The 25,219-nt window shown below is 58.7% G+C and overlaps 1 protein-coding gene across 2 annotated transcripts in view; it reads left to right on the top strand.

Moving 5' to 3' along the window:
- The first annotated feature begins 1,515 nt into the window (after positions 1 to 1,515).
- The window catches only part of LOC133356255 (1-phosphatidylinositol 4,5-bisphosphate phosphodiesterase beta-4-like), a 75,091-nt gene continuing 51,387 nt past the window's right edge, over positions 1,516 to 25,219 (top strand). For both annotated transcript variants that reach the window (XM_061573651.1, XM_061573650.1), the window contains exons 1-8: positions 1,516 to 1,784; positions 20,951 to 21,055; positions 21,352 to 21,432; positions 21,895 to 21,954; positions 22,337 to 22,501; positions 22,683 to 22,762; positions 23,470 to 23,523; positions 23,743 to 23,824. In XM_061573651.1, the coding sequence (XP_061429635.1) occupies positions 20,972 to 21,055; positions 21,352 to 21,432; positions 21,895 to 21,954; positions 22,337 to 22,501; positions 22,683 to 22,762; positions 23,470 to 23,523; positions 23,743 to 23,824 (606 nt within the window). In that variant the 5' untranslated portion in view covers positions 1,516 to 1,784; positions 20,951 to 20,971. The remainder of the gene's footprint in view (positions 1,785 to 20,950; positions 21,056 to 21,351; positions 21,433 to 21,894; positions 21,955 to 22,336; positions 22,502 to 22,682; positions 22,763 to 23,469; positions 23,524 to 23,742; positions 23,825 to 25,219) is intronic.

Here is a 25,219-nt window from a genome sequence, read left to right as displayed (position 1 = left end):
TGGACACTGCGGGGGTGGACACCGTGGGGGTGGACACTGCGGGGTGGACACCGTGGGGGTGGACACCGTGGGGTGGACACCGTGGGGTGGACACCGTGAGGGTGGACACCGTGGGGGTGGACACCGTGGGGGTGGACACACCGTGGGGTGGACACCGTGGGGGTGGACACCATGGGGGTGGACACACCGTGGGGTGGACACCGTGAGGGTGGACACCGTGGGGTGGACACCGTGGGGGTGGACACCGTGGGGTGGACAGCCTCAGCCACGTGCGCTCCTTCCACTCCCCACGTGACCCCACCCCCACACACTCAGCCGTACACCAGCAGCAGCAGCAGCCCCCCACTCAGGACTCGTCACGGGTGCCGAGCGGGGGGCCGAGCGGGGGGCGGATTCGACACAAATTCCCTGCGGTGTCCGCTGCTGCTGCTGCATCGCGAGTTTGCGATAGACGGCTTCACGAAGCCTTCATCCAGCAGTGGATGGATCATGGCCGATTATGTAATCGTGCGCAACAGCGCCGAAGCTGAGGACGCTGGGCATTGCCCAGATAAAACCGCTGTGGTGTGAACGTGAGAGCAGCAGGCCGGCTTGTTGTTACGTTACTGGAGGGAGTCAACCGGCGGTGAGTGTGAAATACTGCAGGGCGCGTGGCTCACTTAGTGGACTGGTGAGCCGGCTTGTAGGAGACGGCTCAGCCAGGGTCTCCACTGCAGGGCGCGTGGCTCACTTAGTGGACTGGCGAGCCGGCTTGTAGGAGGTGGCTCCGCCAGGGTCTCCACTGCAGAGCTAGCGGCTCATTTAGTGGATTAGCGAGCCGGCTTGTAGGAGACGGCTCAGCCAGGGTCTCCACTGCAGAGCTAGCGGCTCACTTAGTGGACTGGCGAGCCGGCTTGTAGGAGGCGGCTCCGCCAGGGTCTCGCTGCGGGCGCGGATCTCAGGAGCCTAAGAATCCGTGGCGGTGGAGGCGGCGGCGCCGTGGGAAGGTAACAGCCCCCCCCCCCCCCCCGTGGACCCGGCCCCAGTGAGAGCAGGAGACAGAGCAGAGAGACAGGAGACAGAGCAGAGAGACAAGAGACAGAGTAGAGAGACAGGATACAGAGCAGAGAGACAGGGGCGTGGAGGCACGGCACGCCTCTCATCCCCATCCTCTCCCATCACCACACTCCGGTCATCCATCATCACCACCATCATCACCATCCTCATCACCATCCTCGCTTCCTTCCGTCCTCCTCTCTCCATCCTCCGTCTCCCATCATCACCCCCCGCCTCATCCTCCTGCCCCCCCCCCCGCCTCCATCACGAGGGCACGGCCATCGTGCGGCGCCTCTGCATGCGAGCCGCCTGGGATGCAGCGCGGCTGTGAGGAGCAGCAGCAGGGGCAGCAGCAGCAGGAGCAGCAGCAGCAGCAGCCGTAGGTGCGGGGAGGCCCCTGGGACCAACACGGGCCCTGAGCCACCGGGGAATCAGAGAGCCGGGGGGGGGGGGGGATCAGAGAGCCGGGGGGGGGGGGGGGGGCCCGGCCAACGTCGCGGGGTCACGCCGAGACAAAGAGGCGGATCAGAAGAACCGCACCCCCCGCGCCCCCCGTGTCGGATCGGAAGGGCGCGACTCGACTGGACGCGATCAGCTCCAGGGAACTCACGAGGGGCAGCTGAGCGGCCTCCACAGCACACGGCGACCCCTGGGGGGGGCGGGGGGCAGGAGGAGCCGGAGTCGCCACTCGCGACGGAGCTGGAGGTGAATTGCAGCCCCACGGAGCTCTCCGCCAGCACCACGGGCCGGTGAGGGGTGTGGGTGGAGTGGATGGAGGGTGTGGGTGGAGTGGGTGGAGTGGGTGTGGGTGGAGTGGATGGAGTGGGTGTGGGTGGAGTGGATGGAGTGGGTGTGGGTGGAGTGGGTGGAGGGTGTGGGTGGAGTGGGTGGAGGGTCCGTGTGGGTGGAGTGGGTGGGGGGTGTGGGTGGAGTGGGTGGAGGGTGTGGGTGGAGTGGGTGGAGGGTGTGGGTGGAGTGGGTGGAGGGTCCGTGTGGGTGGAGTGGGTGGGGGGTGTGGGTGGAGGGTGTGGGTGGAGTGGGTGGAGGGTTGGGTGGAGTGGGTGGAGGGTGTGGGTGGAGTGGGTGGAGTGGGTAGAGGGTGTGGGTGGAGTGGGTGGAGGGTGTGGGTGGGGGGTGTGAGTGGAGTGGGTGGAGGGTGTGGGTGGGGGGTGTGAGTGGAGTGGGTGGAGAGTGTGGGTGGAGTGGGTGGAGGGTCCGTGTGGGTGGAGTGGGTGGAGTGGGTAGAGGGTGTGGGTGGAGTGGGTGGAGTGGGTGAAGAGTGTGGGTGGAGTGGGTGGAGGGTCCCTGTGGGTGGGGTGGGTGGAGGGTGTGGGTGGAGTGGGTAGAGGGTGTGAGTGGAGTGGGTGGAGAGTGTGGGTGGAGTGGGTGGAGAGTGTGGGTGGAGTGGGTGGAGGGTCCCTGTGGGTGGAGTGGGTAGAGGGTGTGGGTGGAGTGGATGGAGGGTCTGTGTGGGTGGAGGGTCTGTGTGGGTGGAGTGGGTGGAGAGTCCCTGTGGGTGGAGTGGGTGGAGGGTCCGTGTGGGTGGAGTGGGTGGAGGGTCCGTGTGGGTAGAGTGGGTAGAGGGTGTGGGTGGAGTGGGTGGAGGGTCTGTGTGGGTGGAGTGGGTGGAGAGTCCCTGTGGGTGGAGTGGGTGGAGGGTCCGTGTGGGTGGAGTGGGTGGAGGGTCCGTGTGGGTGGAGTGGGTAGAGTGGGTAGAGGGTGTGGGTGGAGTGGATGGAGAGTGTGGGTGGAGTGGGTGGAGGGTCCGTGTGGGTGGAGTGGGTGGAGGGTCCGTGTGGGTGGAGTGGGTGGAGTGGGTAGAGGGTGTGGGTGGAGTGGGTGGAGGGTCCGTGTGGATGGAGTGGGTGGAGTGGGTAGAGGGTGTGGGTGGAGTGGGTGGAGGGTCCGTGTGGGTGGAGTGGGTGGAGTGGGTAGAGGGTGTGGGTGGAGTGGGTGGAGAGTGTGGGTGGAGTGGGTAGAGGGTGTGGGTGGAGTGGGTGGGGGGTGTGGGTGGAGGGTGTGGGTGGAGTGGGTAGAGGGTGTGGGTGGGGGGTGTGGGTGGAGTGGGTGGGGGGTGTGGGTGGAGTGGGTGGAGGGTGTGGGTGGAGTGGGTAGAGGGTGTGGGTGGAGTGGGTAGAGGGTGTGGGTGGGGGGGTGTGGGTGGAGGGTGTGGGTGGAGTGGGTGGGGGGTGTGGGTGGAGTGGGTGGAGGGTGTGGGTGGAGTGGATAGAGGGTGTGGGTGGAGTGGATAGAGGGTGTGGGTGGGGGGTGTGGGTGGAGTGGGTGGAGGGTGTGGGTGGGTGGAGTGGGTGTAGGGGGTGGATGGTGGGGGTGGAGGGTCCGTGTGGGTGGGGTGGGTACAGGGTCTGTGTGGGCTAGAGAGGGCAGGTAACGGGACAGGTAACGAGGTAACCTCGCCCCCCGACGCGGCTTTTCTTTTTTTACCTGAAAGCCGTTTCGGCTCTGGGCACATTTTTTCTTATTTTTTTACTTCATGAGGGGGGGGGGGGGGGGACACACGTGACAACGTTTCGGTGACGACGCCTTGACGACGACGACGCCGCCGTGACGAGGGGTCCTCGTCCCTGCGGGTCGCAGCAGGGAGGGGCACGCCGCTCCGCTCGCACCGTCGTTCGATCGACTCGTGAGAATCGGGTTCAAGTTATTTATCACTTGCAGGAGGAATCCGATGAGCTATAAAGCTCTTTCGTAGCAGATGTAGCAGTGTAGGGGCACGGGGGTAAGAACGTTACACACAACAAACAGTGCAAGCACACCCCACAGGAGTGCAAAGTACAAGAAATGTAAACAAATCATCCAGCCGCACACAAATACAACACGAAACCATCCCCACAGAGGTTTTAAGTTATGTTTCTGAAGTGACCTGGCCACCGCAAATGATAGCCGCTCAACAAAGTGGCTCATCGTTGGCACATTCAGAGCAGCAACAAAGTAACCTTGGGCAATGAGAGGTCAGAGAGTGCCACCTCCCCCCCACCCAATCAGTTGGGTGGTACGGCTACTCTCTCGCGGTTTGATCGAATTGACTGCGATAATGATTCGTTTACCACGCGTGGTTTTTGTGCGTGTGCGGGTTCCGTTTTTCGTATCGATGAACGTTAAGGCGCACGCTCGACACACACTCGCTTGCTCACGGCACAACGCAAATTATTTTTTAAGACCGAAACAGGAGGAGGAGGATTTCTCAGACAACTCCCTGTGGCTCTCACCTGATGATGCTGCTGGCGGTGGTTGTTGTTGCAATTACCGGCGAGACGTCACGGGACTCGAATTGTAAATGTTGTTGTGGTGCCCCACTCACCAACACTCCACTCGTGCTGTACTAGTAACGAATCGTGACGTTTTGTTTTCGCGACGAGCCCGTGATGATTGGCTCCGTCGGGTGGCGGCGGCGGCGGCGGGTTTAACGACACAGTTATATTCACGCGATCGAACCCAACCAAAACCTCTGCTACGGGAAACGCGAACGTTCGATTAGTGTCGCGTGCAGCCTATAGCCGCCCCCCCCTCACCGTCACCCGCTGAGGGCGGCTAGTTGTGGGGGGTAGACGGGACGTCTCAAGATGGGCGAAAAAAATCGGCAAAACGTTCGAGTGACAATTTTTCGGGGCGCGAGCTTCAGGACGTTGAGTGGCAGCGGAGGGGCTGGGGGGGACGAGGAGGGGATGGAGGACCGCTCGTTTTGTGTGTTGAGTTGAATTTGATAGTGTGCACAACAAAGGTAAAGGCAAAGATCCCTCGTATAGCCTGAACACACTATGGGGGGCAAGTGCTGTTAGCGAGTAGTGCCTAACAAGTCCGGCACGGCACACGAGTGTGCGGGTGGCCAGCACCGCGCCCAACCGCCTTTGTCTCCCCATTAGCGATGTTTACACACCGCAGCAGGTACTCATTTGAGGCTGAGTCGACCTAGGGGAGGCCCGGGACCGGTTCAGATAATCGTCACTGGGTGTTGGCCGTGAGCGGGATTTGAACTCGTGTCGTCGGGTTTGGCTCTAGGAGCCAAACTCCGGCATCCTTCCGTACAATAACCAAGGGCTGTGGAAGATCACGTAGAATCGCAGTTAAGCTCGGAGGGAGGGAGGGAGCCCTGTTTCTCCCATGAGGCTTATTATTTGTCGAACGCGGTTTTGCCCAACACGGCTGCGAGCTGGGTGTTCGTGGTCACTGAGAGGCGGCGTTTAGTGACGTCGGATGGTTTCGGGTTTCACGAGACATCGTTGCTGGAGGTCCTGACGTCACGTGAGGGCCCTAGACTGCCACGATCATCTTGCGGAGAGATTTCGAGACTCCGTGTGGGGTGCAGAGTCTGGACGAGAGGGCCTGGCTTGTTCGGGTTGCTCCCACCTGCCCGTTGTGTGTTGCACGGACGAGTGAAGCACACGCGACCACGCCTCCTGCTTCCAACGTCACCGACCATTCTCTATCCACCGCTGGAGGAAGGCTGCTCACGGCTCGCCTGACCAGCGGCGGATGCCTGCGCCGCGTGCCTCCCCGCGTCACTCGCGTGCACGCCGCCGCTCCCCCTTTGGAGCTCTTTCATCCGCCTCCCATTGTGCGGAGCCTTTCACGGATGATCCCAGAGGCTTTTCTTGGCAGCTGGATGCTCGGCGGGCCCCCCGCCCCCCCCAAAAAAGGGCGAGAAAATGGCAGCGTCGAGAAGCGGCGGCTGCGGCGGCGGCGCCGAGGCTTGTGGCGTGGGCAGGAGGCGGGCGGCACAAACTCGGCAGAGAAAAACAAAACCCCGCAGCTCAAGGGTCGCGCTACCGCGGTGGAAGCGCGCCGCTAATTAGGTTTTCGGAGTGACCTTGCGCGAGGCAATTAAAAACAAATATCCCCCCAACGAATACATTGGGGCGATGTAATTTTTAGTTTATTTTGACGCGTACGTGAAAGTGAGCGCTCCACCGCCACCACAACCACCAACCACCACCACCACCAACCACCACCACCAACCACCACCAACCAATGCAGAGCAGATGACAAGGTTCGGCTGGCGTCTGCGTTTCCGCCTCGGCACACCACACTGTGGTGGCCTACGCTCCCTTCCCCCTCGTCCGGAGAGGGTGGACCGGGTTGGCACTCGCCGCGTGCTACGCCCCAGTGGAACGGTGGCTCGGTGATCACACGCACGGCTATCGGTGATCACACTCACGGCTATCGGTGATCACGCGCACGGTGATCGGTGATCACATGGACGACTAACCACAAGGAGAGACGAGGGGAGTCAACGAGGGAAGTCGACGAGGGATGTCGGGCCCAGCGTGGCCCGGCCGAGACTCGGTGTGGCTGGCATCGGCAAACTTCCATGGGATGGGATCAAGACAAAAGAGGTGGTGGGTCCCTCCCCATTCCACTCCACCCTGTGACGTTCCGTTTCCTTGACAATCGATGCCAGATCGTCAACAACGATTCTTGAAGGGGGCTTTATAATTTTTGGATTTTCAGAATTTTTATATTTTTTTCTTTTTTGAGGACGAACCGCCCGAGATGAGATGGAGCGCTGAGATTGGAGGGCTTGTGGTGCGTGGGGGGGGGGGGCGGTGGGATTGTTGCATCCGAGGAGTGGGGGAGGGAATGTCGACTTTGCGTTGGAGAGGCCTTCATCCAGCAGTAATCTATTTTTATTTTATTTTTTATTTGACCAGGTGAGGCCCACTGAGCTACATGGCTCTTTTTCAGAAGCGACCTGGCCACAGATGATAGCTCACCCAAGTGGCTTATCGTGGAGAAATTTATATGGGCAGCCGAATACTCTAAATGCATGTTTCTAAATGTGAAGGGAAAAACCGGAGGGCCGGAGAAAATCCACGCAACCACGAATAGAGAGAGACATGCAAACTCCAAGTAGCAGGCATCAGGGTCTGGATTGAACCCATGAACTCGTGCATACCATGCGAGGGAGTTAACATCTCCTAGCCACCATGGTCCTGGCTGATATTCGTTGACGACTGCCACCGTGGGAGACGCCGCGACCTCCGTGCGATCGGTGGAAGGGCGCGAGTTCAACACCCGGTCGAGGATTTGACTCGGCCCATCAGCCATTTGAGTCTCGACAACGTCGGTACCCGCTTTGTGGAAACTCAATAACGGCGCGTACGGTGGTGATAGACCGGTCACGGTGAACGTGGACTTTCCACCCCGGTTTGAGGCGGTAGCGTGCGCTGGCGGCTATGGCGTATGGGGCAACACACTTCTGAATTGTTGTGTAGGCCGTTTGGGCTTCACGGTTCCGTCTGGGTCGCATCGCGCGTCCCTCTCGCCGCGGCTGCTGCTCACGTCACCCCGCCCCCCACCCCCCCGGTCCGAGAGCAACCCAGAAAAAATGGAGGCGAGAAATGTGAATCCCCGCGGACGCCGCCGCACGAGTGTCGCGGACGTCCCTGTTTGCGCAAAGAGAAATGGCCGGATTCCTCGCGAAACAGCTCGGTGAGGGCCCCATCCAATGAGGGCGGATCTCTGTCGGAACGTGGCTGTGGCGCGGCCACCTTGCCGCTTCCGAGCCTGGCGTTCATTGGGGGGCGTTGGCGGAGCGAGAGCGGATGGTGTTCATTGTTTGCTTGCGGGCCCTTCGCGAGGGGCCCTCCTCCGTGGTCTGGACGACAACGGCGGCGTTTCTCATGCCCGCGTCCTGTTCTTGCGGTCGAACGTTTTTGTTGAGACGTCCCCCGACGCCACTGCCCTCGGGACGCGTCCCGAGATTTTGTTTGTTTATCGTTTTGCGCTTTTGCATCCCCTTTTTGTCGGCCGCGGCAAGTGCCACCGCCACCTACTCGCTTTCAGAGACGTAGCCGTAATGTTGATATTTTCTAATATTTTTTCACGGCAACAAAAACTCCCCGTCGAATAACGGGCGCGCGAAGAATGTTTGCTTCGGTCAAACGGGCCACTTCGGAGATTGTTAAGTCTGTGCTGTTTAAACCCCAGGCCCTCAACCCCCAGCGCAGAAACCTCGCCCCCCCCCTCCCATTACGGGACATGCCGCCGCTCATTCATCACGATTCAATCACCGTGGCGAAGAGGCCCCGGAGTCTCCGCCGCTGGAGGGCCGAGCGAGAGAGGCTGCGCGACGCGAGAGTGATAGCTACTTAAGAGGGGGGGGGGGGGTAATGTTCGGCACATTTCCTGAAACGCGATCGTCTCCAAACTACCCCCTAAATCACTGCGCCGCGGGGCAGCCGGCGGCGCAGTGAGTGCATTAGCCGGGCGGCCTTGGCCTGGGATGTGCCGGGAGAGCCTTCACACTCGGCCGCGTGAGGACCCGAACTCTGCCGCACAGTGCCGTGGCGCATTCCACAGCAAAGCGTTCTGAAGGAGCGGAGGGGGCGGAAAAAGGGGGGGGGGGGCGGAAGGGGGGGGCGGAGGGGGAGTGGAAAACTCTAGAGGAGGGTGAATCGGTGAAGATGCACGGAGGGGATGAGGCGGAGCAGCAAGCCCAGCCGTGCAGCACGGCAGACGAAGTACCCAGGGCAGTGGAAGGTCGCTCGCTCTCCTCTGCCACCATCGTGGCCTTGAACTCGCCAGGGCGGCGACACGGCCCCAGTGGTGGCCTCTGTGGTGGCCTCAATGGTGGCCCCAGTGGTGGCCTCAGTGGTGGCCCCAGTGGTGGCCCCAGTGGTGGCCCTAGTGGTGGTCCCAGTGGTGGCCCCAGTGATGGCCTCAGTGGTGGCCTCAGTGGTGGCCCCAGTGGTGGTCCCAGTGGTGGCCCCAGTAGTGGCCTCAGTGGTGGCCCCAGTGGTGGTCCCAGTGGTGGCCTCAGTGGTGGCCTCAGTGGTGGCCTCAGTGGTGGTCCCAGTGGTGGCCCCAGTGGTGGCCCCAGTGGTGGTCCCAGTGGTGGCCCCAGTGGTGGCCCCAGTGGTGGTCCCAGTAGTGGCCCCAGTGGTAGCCCCAGTGGTGGCCTCAGTGGTGGCCTCAGTGGTGGCCCCCACTCAAAGGAGCGTGCGGCGTTGGTCTCGCGGTCAACGTTGAGGATCCCGTTGACGTCCTTTCGCGAGAGAGGAGGCCCATGGCGTGCCCGCGTTGCGGTCCAAAATCTTGCAAATATTCGGACCGTGAAAAATTGTCGCAAATTACTTCCGTGGATTACGACGCAGCAGCGATCATTTGCCCTTCCACCGCGAAAACTTTGGCAGCACCCTCCTTGGGAAAAAAGGTCACGAGATTCGGCGAGGCTTTCAACGGGTAAACAAAGCCGCAACGCATAATAGAATCCACCCATGCTGTGGAGGCTCCCTCTACCCCTCCCCTCTCATCTCTCGCTCTCTGGCTCTCCGCTCCCCGCTCCAGCAACAATGGCTTTCGTCAGAGGCCGTCAGTCGACCTTGACTCAGCGGGAGGTCCGCTCGGTCTCCTCTGCTGCCCATAAGCGCCTGCATCCCTCTGCGGGTCTCTTTGTCTCCGTGCAAGTCTGTGGGTTCCCTCGGTGAGGGGCGCCACGGTGGCTATGAGATGTTAACTACCTCGCCTGGTATACAGGAGGTCGTGGGTTCGATCCCTGGATCCCTGGCACCCGTCGCTGTATATTTGGAGTCTGCGTCTCGCTCTCTCCCTGTGGCCGCGTGGGTTTTCCTCCGGGTCCTGCGATTTCCCCCCTCCACATTTAGAATCAAAGTGCGCTCCGTGGATGTCGCTGCTATAATTCCCACGCGATGATAAGCCACTTGCTTGAGCTATCTTTGGTGGCCAGTTCGCTTCTGAAAAAGACATACATCGCCAGGTGGCCTTTACCTGGTTTAATAAAAAAGAATAGTTCAGTTTAGAATCTGTTGGTCACTCTGTGCGAGTCTCATGGGTCTCTCTGTCAACCTCTGTGTCCCTGCAGGTGTGAGTCTATGGATCTGTGAATCTGTCGGTCTCTGCGAGTCCGTGCATCTCTCCGCGCGAGTCTCCGCATTTCCGTGCAGGTGGTGGAGGCCTTCCCGTTATTTTCTTTGCGCGCGACTGCCGCTCTCTCTCCCAACCCGCGCGGCTGCCGTCGCCGTCCGGCGTCCGGAGCTGCAGCCGCACAGCAGCAGGCGCAGCAGGAGCCGCTGTGCGCTGCTGCATGACGCTCTGTGACACTGACGCTGAGTGACAATGACACCGTGTGACACTGCGATGCTGCGTCGCGTCCACGGCGTCGCGCGGGGTCGTCGCTCGCCCACGCAGTCACCCAGCGGTTGGGGGGAGCCGTGGGGAGCCGAGGGGAGCCGAGGGGAGCCGTGGGGAGCCGAGGGGAGCCGAGGGGAGCCGTGGGGGAGCCGAGGGGAGCCGAGGGGAGCCGAGGGGAGCCGTGGGGAGCCGAGGGGAGCCGAGGGGAGCCATGGGGAGCCGAGGGGAGCCGAGGGGAGCCGTGGGGAGCCGAGGGGAGCCGTGGGGAGCCGAGGGGAGCCGAGGGGAGCCGTGGGGAGCCGTGGGGAGCCGAGGGGAGCCGTGGGGGAGCCGAGGGGAGCCGAGGAGAGCCGAGGGGAGCCGTGGGGAGCCGAGGGGAGCCGAGGGGGATTATTTTGTTATTTTATTTGCGTGGACAGCGGCAGCGGGCAGGGAGGGAGGGAGGGGACCACGGGCACGGCGAGCAGATGTCGCATTAGCGTCGCTACAATCCTACAAACTATTGTTTTGTTTTGCGTTAACAGGAATCTAATGAAGGAACCGGCATGAACCGGTCATAACCGGTTTACCACGCGTATTGAAAAATAAAATGTCCAGAGCAAATGAACACGACACGGAGTGCCGGACTGAGATAACGGAGGGAGCTTCCACTCCGGGCCCGTGCAACGACGTTCACCCAAGGGGCGTTCACACACCTCACCACACAGCTCACCTCACCACCCAGCTCACACACCTCACCTTATCTCCATGGATGCCATGACTCAATGTGACATCCTTTAAATTACTCCCCAATTTGCCTCGACCCTCGCTCCGTGCTGCATGGAGGGTGACCTACCAGCAAGAGACAGAGAGAGGGAGAGAGTGACTCTTTGTGGAGTTCAAATCCTCATTGGCGGTTGCGACTCAGCCCAGTATCATCACCATCATCACCATCACCATCATCACCAACATCATCACCAACATCACCATCATCATTGTCACCAACATCATCATCATCACCAACATCACCATCATCATTGTCACCAACATCATCATTATCATCACCAACATCACCATCATCAACATCACCAACATCATCACCATTGTCACCAACATCATCATCGTCACCAACATCACCAACATCATCATCACCAACATCACTATCATCATTGTCACCAACATCATCATCATCACCAACATCACCATCATCATTGTCACCAACATCATCACCATTGTCACCAACATCATCATTATCATCACCAACATCACCATCATCAACATCACCAACATCATCACCATTGTCACCAACATCATCATCGTCACCAACATCACCAACATCATCATCACCAACATCACCATCATCATTGTCACCAACATCATCATTATCATCACCAACATCACCATCATCAACATCACCAACATCATCACCATTGTCACCAACATCATCATCGTCACCAACATCACCAACATCATCATCACCAACATCACCATCATCATTGTCACCAACATCATCATCATCACCAACATCATCATCATCACTCGGTGCACTTCCACGCTCGCCCCGCCACTGGGTAATGCTCTTCCCGCGGCAGTCGAAGCGACACTTTAACATTTTCAGAGCTGGAATTTTGGCCCAAATGAAGCGCAGAAGCAAATGCATTCATTGGTTACCGGGCTGAGACCATCAACTCGCTGCACTGTAGAACCCAGCTAAACCTTGTGGGTCTCTATGCGAGTCTACGAGTCTCTATGTGAGTCTATGGGTCTCTGTGATAGTTTATGGATCTCTGAGACTCTATGGCTCTCTATGAGAGTATGTGGGTCTCTACGTGAGTCTATCTGAGTCTTATGTGAGTATATGGGTCTCTATGTGATTGTTAGTCTCTATGTGAGTCTATGTGAGTCCATGGGTCTGTGTGAGTCTATGGGTCTCTATGTGAGTCTGGGTCTATGTGAGTCTGTGCGTCTCTGTGTGAGTCGGTGGGTCTCTGTTAGTGTGTGTCTCTGTGTTAGTGTGTGTCTCTGTGTTAGTGTGTGTCTCTGTGTTAGTGTGTGTCTCTGTATTGTGTGTGTCTCTGTGTTGTGTGTGGGTCTCTGTGTTAGTGTGTGTGTCTGCGTTTGTGTGTGCATTTTTGTGTTAGTGTGTGTGTCTCTGTGTTAGTGTGTGGGTCTCTGTGTTGTGTATCTGAAAAACAACCCCTTACCTCCTCGTGGTGCCGGACGAGCAAAGCTGTCGTGGGCAGTGCCGTGGGGGAGGGCCAATTCAGATTGGCCTTTCCCCTCATGGCGTTTGTAGCCACCACAGTGGCCAAATGGGGGCTCTTGATGGGTGCGAGGGGCTGGTAACCCATCCACCTTCAATTAACTGCCACTAAACTACGAGGTAAAACATTTTTTACGCTTGTGCCGGAGGCCCCGGGGGGACAGGCGTCTATGATGTCTCATGGCTTAACCCCATTTGGCGGAGCCAGGAGACTGAATCCTTACCCTCAGGGCTCCTCCAGAAACAACAACAAAAACACTGCGTATGGCCACGTGGGGAGCTGGACCGGTACCGCCTGGATGTCTGTGGTATTCAGGAGGTCTGGTGGACCGGCTCTGGCTCATGCCACCATGAGGGGTGGACAGTCCTCTACTCAGGGCAGGAGACTGCCAAACAACAGGGTGTGGCTCTTCTAAATAAAATAATGAAGGGGGCGTGGGAGCGTGGCGGTAAGGTGTGGGAAGCTGTAAGCCCCAGGCTACTTTGGGCTCGCCTTCCCATCAACCAGAGGCGAGGAGTGGTGGTCGTGGTTACTTATGCTCCCACTGAAGATGAACATCCGTGGAGGGATACAGGCAAGGCCGATGAGTCAGATGCTTTCTATGACCTCCTGTCACAGGTGCTAGCTAAAGTGGCCCCTCGGGATAGAGTAATCTTGTTTGGTGACTTCAATGACCGAGTTGGTCATGATGCTGGCACCTGGTCTGGAGTAATTAGAAGGCATGGGCCAGATCAGCTCAATAACAACGGCAGGAGGCTGCTAGATTTTTGTGCAGCCCATAGGCTTGTAATTACCAACATGCTGTTCTGGCATCAGCGCATCCACACCACATAATGGATGCATGCCAGGTCCAAGCAAGAACATCTGCTGGACTACGTAGTGACGGAACAGCGGATGCGGGCCCATGTCCTTGACACCAGGACCTACCGTGGAGCTGATCTGCCCACTGACCATCGACTTGTCCTCAGTAAGATGCGCCTGCTATTCTTCCACTCCGGGGGTGGGTGTACACCCAGGACCCCATTCAAACCCTTAGTGGCATGGTCTCAGCTAGCTGATGAAAGTTGCAAGCGAGAATTTCATGATCGCTTGCGGTTGGGGTTGGCATCGTCCCCACAACTCCCAATTGGTGATAGGGCAGTTGTGGAGAGAGTGGAGAGTTTCCCAAACCTTGGCATGACCGGTTCCGGTTTAACAGCAGAGGTCTCACTCCCAATCAGTCGAGCGGCATCATTTTTTTATCGGTTGCATAACGCTGTGTGAAAGCTACCTGGTCTCTCGCTCCACACGAAGCTTCAGGTCTTCTCGGTCACAGTCATTCCCTCCCTTCTCTACGATTGAGAAACGTGGACCCTCCTAATGGAACATCCTCACCGGTTAGAAACATTTAGGCTGGCCTGTCTACGATCCATCCTGGGTTTAACCAGGCTGGATTGTGTGAGGAGCTCACAAATCCTTGAAAGATGTGGACAAAGTCCCATCGGTGAGCTCCTCAGGCAGGCAAGGTTGCGTTGGCTGGGCCATGTAGCCCGCATGCCCAGCCACCGCATGCCTAAACAGCTTTTGTTCGAATGGATTAAGGGGGCAAAACGGGCGCGGTACGGGCTAGAGAAGAGATGGAGTGATGTGGTACAGGAGGATGTGGAGCTGAGTGGACTTGCCGAGGACTGGTACCAGCGGTGTTAAGATCGGCCTCTGTGGAGGAGACTCGTGAAGGACGCTACTGGGCAGTTGGAGGCAGTCGCCCTCCAACAACAACGGAGGACGGAGGAGCCACGCTCACAACAACGAGCGGAGCGCCGGGTGGCTAAAGCACAGCAAGTTGGCACAGTAGGGGGCACAGGTGGTGCATCAGCCAGTCGTCTCAGTCAGTCGACCCGTGGCATCTGGGTCTGCCCCGTGACCTCCTGCCAGCGGGCGTTCGACACGTGGCCTCAAGGTGCACATGGCCTGGCACAAGCATCGTGGTGATGTTACCGCCACTTAGTGGCAAATGGCGGTTGTTGTTGTTGTTGTGTGTCTCTGCGTGAGTGTGTGTGTCTCTGTGTTAGTGTGTGTCTCTGTTAGTGTGTGTTTATACTCTTTGTTTTTTTCGGTAAAGTCACGTAGGTAAAAAAATAAATTAAATTAAATCACGACGTTTCGGAGGCAACACAAGCTTCCGTCTTCAGGTGGAACCGTCACAGAAAAATTGATACAGTGACTTTACCGAAAAAGAACTAAGAGTATGGACCCTTGCAGTCACGAAAACTTCAAATCTAAAATTAGTTTGTGTGTTTCTACGTGAGTGTGTACGTCTCTGTGTGAGTGTGTGTGTCTCTGTTAGTATGTGTTTCTACGTGAGTGTGTGCGTCTTTGTGTGAGTGTCTCTGTTAGTGTGTGTGTTTCTACGTGAGTGTGTGCGTCTCTGTGTGAGTGTGTGTATCTCTGTTAGTGTGTTTCTACGTGAGTGTGTGCGTCTCTGTGTGAGTGTCTCTGTTAGTGTGTGTGTTTCTACGTGAGTGTGTGCGTCTCTGTGTGAGTGTGTGTGTGTCTCTGTTAGTATGTGTTTCTACGTGAGTGTGTGCGTCTTTGTGTGAGTGTCTCTGTTAGTGTGTGTGTTTCTACGTGAGTGTGTGCGTCTCTGTGTGAGTGTGTGTATCTCTGTTAGTGTGTTTCTACGTGAGTGTGTGCGTCTCTGTGTGAGTGTCTCTGTTAGTGTGTGTGTTTCTACGTGAGTGTGTGCGTCTCTGTGTGAGTGTGTGTGTCTCTGTTAGTGTGTGTGTTTATATGTGAGTGTGCGCATCTCTGTGTGAGTGTGTGTGTCTGTTAGTGTGTGTGTTTCTACGTGAGTGTGTGCGTCTCTGTGTGAGTGTGTGTGTCTCTGTGAGTGTGTGCGTCTCTGTGTGAGTGTGTGCATCTCTGTGTGAGTGTGTGTGTCTCTGTTAGTGTGTGTGTTTTTACGTGAGTGTGCGCGTCTCTGTGTGAGTGTGTGCGTCTCTGTTAGTGTGTGTTTCTACGTGAGTGTGTGTGTCTCTGTTAGTGTGTGTGTCTCTATGTGAGTCTGTGTCTGTGAGTCTGGCTCTGTGGGTGAAAGGGTAACCGGTCTGGGCCGGCGCTGCCTGTGCCGAGCGGCGTTTATCCGCGCGCGGCGATCTCCCCGGGATGTGCAGGGAGACGTCGCGCGGGGCGACCCTGCGAGCCACGCGCGTAACAATCGCCATTCACGACTCGGGGGTGCCGAAGCTCTCCCGGCCCACACAGAGCCACCCGACCGCATAGAGCTGACGTTGGGGGGGGGGGGGGGGGGTGAAATTGATTGGAGTCTCAGCGGCGAGAGAGCGCGGGGTGGGCGCGGAGCCGGTGAGCCCGACGGAGCGGCCCGCACCAGATTGGGGGATTATAGGCCTGAGCCTTCTCAGTGCCGCGCCTCAAAGCTCTCCGAGCGTCGGGTTTGAGGAACATCCGAGCGACGGGGCTCACGTCCCTCAAGCCGTTGGGCCGGCATCGTAATCGGGGCTCGTGACGACGGGGGACGGGGCTCTTTTTAAAGCGGAGAGCCGCCCCCCATCCCATCGGCGAGAAGGCCTGGCCGCGGTTGTTCCCGCGCGCCTGCGGTCGATAAGCCGCGACTTCTCGTCGGAAGTCGCGTTGGGGCGGCATCCACCCCCCTGCGTCGACTCCACACGAAGCCATTGTCTGGGACAATCGGCGGTCGCGGTTCATCCCGCGGAGCAGGTTACCGGAGTCGTGCTTCTCTCGCACCGGTAGAGGCGGCGCGGCAGGCGCCGGAAAGGTGCACGGGGATGAGCGTGGGGAGCACGCGCACACCCTGGGTGGGGGCAGGGGGTGGGATTATCGCCGTGGGAGACGGAGCGTGCGGATGAGAAGACGCACGCGGGACCGGGACGCCGTCGTACCGACCAGCGCCGACGGCTGGTGTGGAGTTGGTGATGCAGCGTGCGTTGGTTCGAGTCCGCTCTCTCGGAGGCGATAGAGGGGGGATCCAGAGGCGTGGGAACAACATGGACAGACGGGGGAAGGCGGCCGGAACCAGCGCCACTAAGCAATTCCGTGGTCCGGTATTGGGACCACGTGGTCCGGTATTGTGATGCTTGGTCGACTCCGTGAATGAGCATTCATCCACGAGGGAGGCAACAGGAGAACCCAGAGAAGAACCCCGCGCATACAACGGTGTGGGGAGGTGGTGGCGGGGGGGATAACTCTTGGCCCCTATACAGATGAACTACAGATGGATATTAACTCACCTGCTGTACTGCCATAGCAACCCCTGGCCCATGAGCCGGGAGGAGATGGCGACATCGACGGCCACGGTTAAGGGAGGGAGTTTCACGAGTTAGTGTGGTGGTGTTGCAGATAGCGCGACGCTGCACGGCAAACCCACCGTCACCAGTTCGGCCAACACCAGTGACCATTGTCTGAACCGGTCCTGGGCCTCCCCTAGGTCGACTCGACTTCAAATCAGTACCTGGTGCGGTGTGTAGTAAACATCACCACTGGGGAAACAAAGGCAGCCCGGCGTGATGCTGGCCACCTACCCCCTCGTGTGCTGTGCCGGCCTCGCTGACAGCACTTGCCCCAACAGTCTGCTATAGGCTATACGGGAGATCTTTGTCTTTGTGATCCACCAACCCTTGCCGCATCCTCCACACTGCTGGGTCACAGGCCACGTGCAGTAATAGCCGCCACCCTGGCTGTCATTCGGCTCGACGGGCACAATTGCACTCGATCGCCTTTTTTTTTGCAATCGCGTGCAATTGTGTTCGCAATCGTGCGCAATTGTGTTCGCAACGATGTCCGAATGCGCGTGCGCGGAACGGCACGAGACGGGGCTAGGGGGCGACGTACATCCCCTCGTCCTGAGGGCCGCCACGGACGAGCACCGGGGAGGGGGGCGGCGAGCACCACGCAGCGGTGCGGTGGTGGCGGCGACGGCGGTGCTGGTCGTGTTTTTGGTAGCGGTGGACGGTGGTGGTAGGATGGACCGGTGGAGGTGGTGGATTCCCTGATGCATTGTAGACGGTCGATGAAGACGGTTGCGCTCATGCAGTGGTGTCGTCGGTGGTGTTGGTGGTAGTAGTGGTGTTGGTGGTAGTAGTGGTGTTGTTAGTCGACCCGTGGCACCTGGGTCTGCCCCGTGACCTCCTGCCAGTGGGCGTTCGACACTTCACGTGGCCTCAAGGTGCACTTGGCCTGGCACAAGCGTCGTGGTGACGTTACCACCACTTAGTGGCGAATGGCGGTTGGTGTTGGTTACGTTGGTGGTAGTTGTGTGGCCCTGCACTACGAACTCGGCAGTCTGAGGTTCGATTCCCGCTCAGAGCCAACACCGGTGACGATTATCTGAACCCGGTCCTGGGCCTCCCCTAACGTCGACTCGGCCCTAAATGTGTACCTCACGCGACGTGTCAAACATCACCGCTGGGGGAGACAAACGCGGCCGGGTGCGGTGCCGACCCAAACACCTCCTCGTGTGCCACAGTGCCGGCCTTCATCGCTTCTCGGCAACAGCGCTTGCCCCAACAGTCTGTTCAGTGCTCTTCGGGGGATCTTCGTCGGTGGTGCCGGCGCGCTCGGGGTTAGACGGTGTGCTGCTCTCATTGCACCCCCCTCCCCCCCGCTGTCCAAACAGATTTTGTGCCAGGCCCCTCCCTCCACGCGTGATTTGAGACTGACGTCCCCGCTCTAGGACAGTGGCGCTTCCGCTCCCTCCGCGTTGCGCGTGCGGGCGGGCGCCGGCTTCCTCCACCGTCGTGTCGACCGGTCGAGTCTGCGGCTGGGCTCGTGAGGGCCACTGCCCGCCGGCCGTCGTCACGCCCGCGGCCCCCACCTCCCTCCTCTGCTGACGGCGGCCCAACTTTTGTTTGGCGACGTTTTTTGGCGGTTCTCCCCACCCCCCCCTCCGATGTTTACCGCATCGCCGATGTTGGCGTGGTGGCGAACATTCGAGATTCACTTTTTCTCCCCCCCCCCCACCCGGAACTCTCGGAGAATGGTGGAGAACCGCCCGCAGAAGCGGAAATCCCAGAGCTACCCCTGAGATCCCTTCCTCAATTGATCAATTGACTCCCCCTGCCCCCCCGGTCAATGCACGAGAGGGGGAAGTCATTTTCCCACAGGTAAGGCCCACTGAGCTGTTGAGCTCTTTTTCAGAAGCAACCTGGCTATCACAAATGGCAGCTCAACGAAGTGGCTTCTCATCATCACGTGGAAATTAAAAGCAGCCAAATACTCTAAATGCGTGATGTGGAGGGAAAAACCAGAGGAAAATCCACGCGAACCACGGTGAGAGAGAGTCGCAAACTCCAAATATACAGCAGGTGTAGGGTCGGGATCGAACCCACGACCACCTGCATACCTGGCGAGGGAATTAACATCTTGCCACTGTGGAAGTCACGATCGGTGACCACGGGGCCCCCACACCGCGCCGGCCGGCACACGGCACGGCAGGTGACGGTGTCATCGTCGTCGCCGCCAGTGCCCTCCCCACGCGGCTTCGCTCCACTGTGCCGCGTCCTCCGCCGCATGCCGCCCGCGGATACTTTGATCCGACATGAAAGATCCGCAGGGGGTTGCGGTGCACTCGATGCTCGCTCCACCGCTCGCTCCGCGCCCGGGAGAGAGAGAGAGGGGCCGTGGTTCGGCAGCTCCCGCAGGGATTGACCGCCACGGCCGTGGGTCGCGGCCGAGTCGGCTGTGCGGTGGCACCGAGCCCAGCGGCATGGTTCCACTCGGTCGGGTGTTGGCTGCCGAGGTAGTGATGGGTTTCTTTTTTTCGGCCCTTGTTACCGTTCCTGTTCCGTTGCAATGCGAAATTGACTGAGCGAGATGAGAGAGAGTGGCTCGCGCGGAGACACGGCCTCCTGCAGGGGGAGATAACGGGGGAGGGGGGGTGGAGGGGAGAGATGAAGAGGGGGTGGCGGAGAGATGCCGCGGTGGCCGGGTGAGACAGTGATGAGAGTGACGATGTTCAGGAGGTTGTGTTCCCGAGCCGCTGTCCCCCGCTTGAGTGGTGGCACCACGTGGGCAGGCCAGCAGTTGGGTCGCGACCCGTCCTGGTTTGTCCCAGGGTCGGTCATCTCGTCGATTGCGGCAGCTGCTGCCGTCCTGGGGAGAGATCTCTCGGACTTCCCGGAGGACGTTAAACGTCGCGGCTTTTGTCAGCTGTGTAACTACAACGACAATCATCATCATCATCATCATCGCCGCAATTGCACGCAAAATGTCCTCCTGTCCGTTTGTGTTGCATCTCGGCGTTTGCAGTCCCAGCGCCGTTGCGACACAACACCAACCCCACCCCTCCGCCCCAACCCCACCGCCCAAACCCTTTCGCCCCATCCCCACAGCGCCACTGTGCCATGCCGCACGGAGGCCACAACTGCGCGAGTTCCCCGCCAGGTGTAAATATCCGTTTGGCGGAGACAGCGGGGAGCGGGGGCCGCGTTTTCGGCGCTTTAGTTTGGCCGCCGCCTCCATTTGTTGGGAGTAGCGGCAATTCCAGCCTCGGCGGGAGATTCGCGCCTGTGCTGGGAAGCGCAGCGCGGTGTGCTGGACGCGCCGTGATTTTTTTTTGGCGACAAATGTTCACGCGGACGTGTGAGAGCAAGCGTGCGCGGATGCGTGTGTGTGTGTTTGTGCGCGCGCATGTCTGTGGGAGTGCATGTTGAGTTCGTGGTGTATATTGTCTGTTTAGGTGTGCATGCATGCGTATATATGTGTAGTGACATCACGGGATATAACTGCACGGCGTGCGATGTAACAACATCGTGGACACCGCTATGATGTGGGTGTAGTACCGGCCCTAAAGGGGCTCGGTGAGTGTTGGTTGATAGCGCTGGATGGCACCACGCTTGGCGTGCAGTGCCAGCCCTACAGGATTGGGTGTGGGAGTGCCGGCCATAGGAATGGCACTCTGGTTGACCCGAGAGGACACGTGACCAGTTAAGTCTACAAAGGAGCCCCAAGTGGGGGCTAGGGGTGGTCACGTGGTCGGGGTCCAGATCCTGCTCGAGGATTCTGGAAGGTGGACGTGGCCAAGGGCGTAGCCAGCCACGCCGCAGAGGATAAAAGCCGGGTCCCCCAGAGGGACCGGGGCTGTTGTTCATCCTGAAGAAGCCTTCGTCTACGTTTTACGTCCTACAGAGTCTTCAACACGTGGACCTGGACCCAAGCTGTGGTCCAGTCCATAGTAGCAGTTACGTTGTAACTAGTGTAGTTAGCCTGGTGGTCACCACCCGGCTAACTACACCAGTCACGTAGGAACTAGTCTAGTAACTAGTATAGTTAGCCTGGTGGTCACCACCATAGGTTGTTATTCTGGGCAGTTACCCCGTGTGGTGATTATCTGAACCGGTCATGGGCCTCCCTTAGGTCGGCTCCGCCTCGTATTAGTACCTGGTGCGGGGTGTGAACATCGCCACTGGGGAGACAAAATCGGCCGGGCGTGGTGCTGGCGACCCACCCGCTCGTGTCATCCTTGGTAGGCGATCGTTAACAGCACTTGGCCCGACAGCGTGTTCAAGGCTACGCGGTGGACCTTTCTCTTTTGTTTGTTTGCGAAGGTGTGCAGGACTAGATGCGCCATGCCCAAGACATACGAGTTCAAGTGGCAGAAGGAGCTCCCCCACTTCCTGCAGCAGGGAGCCGTGTTCGACCGCTACGACGAGGTGCACCCTACCCCCCCGTCCCTCGCCCCCCCCCATCCCTCGCCCCCCCTCCCTGGCTCCCTTGTCCGTCGCCTCCCCGCATCCTACATCGGCCACCAAGCCCAGAGGATGATTGCACTCGGTGCCTTAAAGATCCTGCATTGACTCTCTCCTGCCTCCCTCTTCTCCCCTCTCATCTCCCTCTACTCCCCTCCACGCACTCCGCTACCTCCCCCCCTATCTCACCTCATTCGACTCCCCTCCACACACTCCCCTACCTCTCCCCTCTCTCTCATCGAACTCTGTCTGTCGCGCAGGAATCCGGCGGCGTGGAGCTGAGCTGCCTCTTCCAGGTGGACGAGTTCGGCTTCTTCCTGCGCTGGAAGAGTGAAGGAAAGGTGAAGGACAATGGGAACGGAGCGACGGCGGGATGAGTGAGCGAGTGGATAACGGAGCTTGATCTCGCTGAATTGGACGATTCCGTCGTGCGGCGTTCGATTCGATCGACCGTGTTCAGGATCCACTGCTGGGCGAAGGCCTTCCCACTCCGTCTGGGTCCTCGCGCGGGGGGGGGGGGGTTATTTGACCGTACATCTCCACGCTGGTCAATGCAAGTTGGTGGCGTGTTTGTGGGCAATAGCGCCAGGATCACGCCCGTGATCCTGTCATCGGCCGTGCAAGTTACTATTGCGGCGGTAATGAGAACGTGTGATGCGCTCGGATTAAAATGATATTCTCAAAAGTGCTTGTCTCCCCGTGCCTGTCTCCCCGTGTCTTTCTCCCCGTGTCTGTCTTCCCGTGTCTATCTTCCCGTGTCTGTCTCCCCATGCCCATCTCCCCGTGGCCATCGTCACCGGTAGGAGGGGCAGGTGCTTGAAATCTCCCTCATCAGCAACGTTCGCTATGGAGCCGTGCCCAAGGTGAGCCTTGCTTGCTTGCTGCTGCCGCTCTGCACGGGAGGGCGGCCTCCTCGTGAGCTCACGCTGTGGCAGGAGGCCCACAGCGTGAGCCCGTCACCCCCACACGCACTTCCTACAGCGACCACCCCCCACGCACATTCTACAGGGACCACCCCCCACGCACTTCCTACAACGACCACTTCCTACAGGGACCACCCCCCACGCACTTTTTACAACGACCACTTTCTACAGGGACCACCCCACACGCACTTCCTACAACGACCACTTTCTACAGGGACCACCCCCCACGCACTTCCTACAACGACCACTTTCTACAGGGACCACCCCCCACGCACTTCTTACAGCGACCACCTCCCTCCACCTCCTCCCCCAATCTCCGCAGGACCCGAAGCTGCTCTCCGCCCTGGAGGCGGCGGGTGCGGCGGTGGCGGCCGCCGGCCACCCCGAGGTGGAGCTGGAGGGCCGCATCCTCTGCATCTGCAGCGGCGCCGACTTCGTCAACCTGAGCAACATGTACCTGGTGGCGGAGAGCGCCGACACGGCCAAGGTGACCGCCCGCGGCGCTGCTGCCCTGCTAGAGGGAGACGCCCCCCCTCCATTGCCCCGTGGGTCTCACGTCCCACCCACTCCTCTCTCCCCCCCCTCCCTCTGCTCCCATGCAGCGGTCGCCTGTAGACGTGACTGTAACTCCACTTGGCGTTGCGTCATTTGCGTTGTCCTGTGCACAGAAATGGCTCGAGAGCCTGAAGTCGATCATCCACAACTTCCGTGCCAACAACGTCTCGCCCATGACCTGCCTCCGCAAGCAGTGAGCGGCGCCGCCCACGCACCTCGCACGGCCACGCGCGGCCACACGCGGCCACACGCAGCCTGGCCATGCACGGCCTAGCAACACGCGGCCACGCACGGTCACACTCGGGCATGCACGGCATAGCCACACAGTGAATCCCTGTGTTGTTGCCATTGTCGTCTCTATTATTTTCATCAGGAGGTACATTGATATTATGTGTTGACTCATCGCACAGAGACCCACACGCAGATGGCATACAGCGACCGGGCCCGTGCCCCGGCTCACGGCCTGGGCTGGGCGTCGCGGCCGTGGGGGGTTTTTGTCGCCGCGCTGCGTCACAATGAGGGGAAGCCCCTGAAGCACGGCCAGGAGCTGCGTCTCAGACATGTTGAAGAGCCGAGGAGTCATTCGTGGGCTTTTCACTCCCATCGAACGTGCTCGGGCTAAGTGACTGCCTTCGACGCTGGGCTTGCGACGATGATGACAATGATGACGACTTTGAGAGTGACGTTGACAATGAGATGATGATGATCATGATGATGATGACAATGGCGACGATGACGAGGATGATGATGACAATGGCGACGATGATGATAATGATGATAACAATGATGAAGACGACGACGATGACAATGGCGACGATGCATGCCTTTCCATGTGAGTGCTGAACCAATCCCTCACACACTCGCCGTGTGCCGCCCCCCCTCTCTCTCCCGGTTTCTCAGCTGGATGAAGCTCTGCTTCCTGATGAACCCCAGCGGTCACATCCCCGTGAGAAGGTGAGGTGACCGCAGGCACTGGGTTGGGGGTGCCACCGGCAATGCCCCAGGTCCCTCCCTTGCCCCTGAGAGCTGAGCTGTGCTCTGACCTTCATCCTCATTCTCCTCCCTCCCTCCCTTCCTCCCTCCCTCCCTCCCTCATCCTTTCTCCTTCCCTCTCTCCTCTTCCCTCCTCCTCCTTTCTCCTCCTTCCCTCCCTCCCCCTCCTCCTCCCTACAGCATCACGAGGACGTTTGCATCTGGGAAGACGGAGAAGGTGATCTTCCAGGCCCTGAAGGAGCTGGGCCTGCCCAGTGGCAAGGTAAGCGGGTCCAGGGACAGACGCTGGGGCCAACTCCACCCTTCGCTCAGCGGCAGGTCGCTCGTTCTCCTCTGCTGCCCCCACAGTCTGGAACTCCCTTCCCTTGCCCTGCCCTCTGTTCAAGCCCAGGCTCAATTCCTCCCTCTCCTCCGCTAGACCGTGGCCGCTCCCCTTTCCGTGAAAATAAAAACCCAACGGGCACCACCGCTCTCGTGCAGCGCGCTCGAGTTGCGGATGTGCGTCGTTATTTGGCGCCCGCCGTGCGAAACCGCGAGCGCCGTGGCACGTGAGCTCCGTGGCACGTGAGCTCCGTGGTGCTGAGCTTCAGAAACCGTCGCCATTGCCGGGTCGCGAGTGAGCGTCGTCCCTCCCCCTCTCTCCGGTCGCCGACTTAGCTGCAGCTTGCTTGGGAGGTGGCGCAGCAAAGGATTAGTTCGGCGTTTCGCAAGCAGCCGTGCTCCTTGTGTTGTGGCCGAAACGTCGTGAGAATTGTATTTTATTATGTTTGATTTTTATTCGTTTATTATTTCCCTTCTACGTGACTTTACCGAAAGAACCAAGAAGATGAATCCCTGCGGTTATGAAAGCTTTAAATCGAAAAATAATATGTAGCCTATAACTCTACTATATATATCAGTAAACATATACACACACATCTATTATTATACAATAATGTCGGCTATAACTACATATTGTAAAATAAACGACTTGGGCCTCCCTCTTTTCTCCCCACTCACTTTCAACTGATATAGCTACGCGATGTTTTTAACCCCGTATACAATAATAATACGTGAAGCTATAACTCTACTGTATATATTATTTTGGTTTGCTGCACCGTGTATTGGGATTTAGAGCAAGACAGTCTGACAATAACAGTGTTAATACGATAAAAGATGTAAGGCAACGATGCTCTACAATCAAGTTGTCGTGCGTCTTGCTTGCATGGCGGGCCCCATCGGTCTAGGGCAGGGGTCGGCAACCAAAATAACAAGAAGAGCCATTTCTTTCCAATTCGGTACAAAATTCAGTATTTTAAGAGCCGCAATGCATCTGAGTACATACTGTACATACGTACATATCGTCAAGAAGCAGCCCGTAAAGAGCCGCATGCGGCTCTGGAGCCGTAGGTTGCCGACCCCTGGTCTAGGGTTTCTTCAAAAGGGGGTTGTGGATCTCCCAACTTCATTGCTGCTCTCTTGACGCAATAGCCAGACGCGTCAATGGGGCTTGGTCCACGGTAGACCGCAGCCCAACTGGGCCTCTACACGCTGCCACGATGATGATGACGACGACGACGATGATGATGACAACGATGACGACGACGATGACAACAATGATGACCACAATGATGACGATGATGACGATGACAACGATGACAACAACGATGATGACGAT

Source organism: Lethenteron reissneri, chromosome 53 (assembly GCF_015708825.2).
Source record: "Lethenteron reissneri isolate LAM-NWPU_2019-01 chromosome 53, ASM1570882v1, whole genome shotgun sequence".
Taxonomy (NCBI): Eukaryota; Metazoa; Chordata; class Hyperoartia; order Petromyzontiformes; family Petromyzontidae; genus Lethenteron; species Lethenteron reissneri.
Note: the sequence above shows the minus strand (reverse complement) of the source record. Positions and strands in the feature narration are given on the sequence as shown.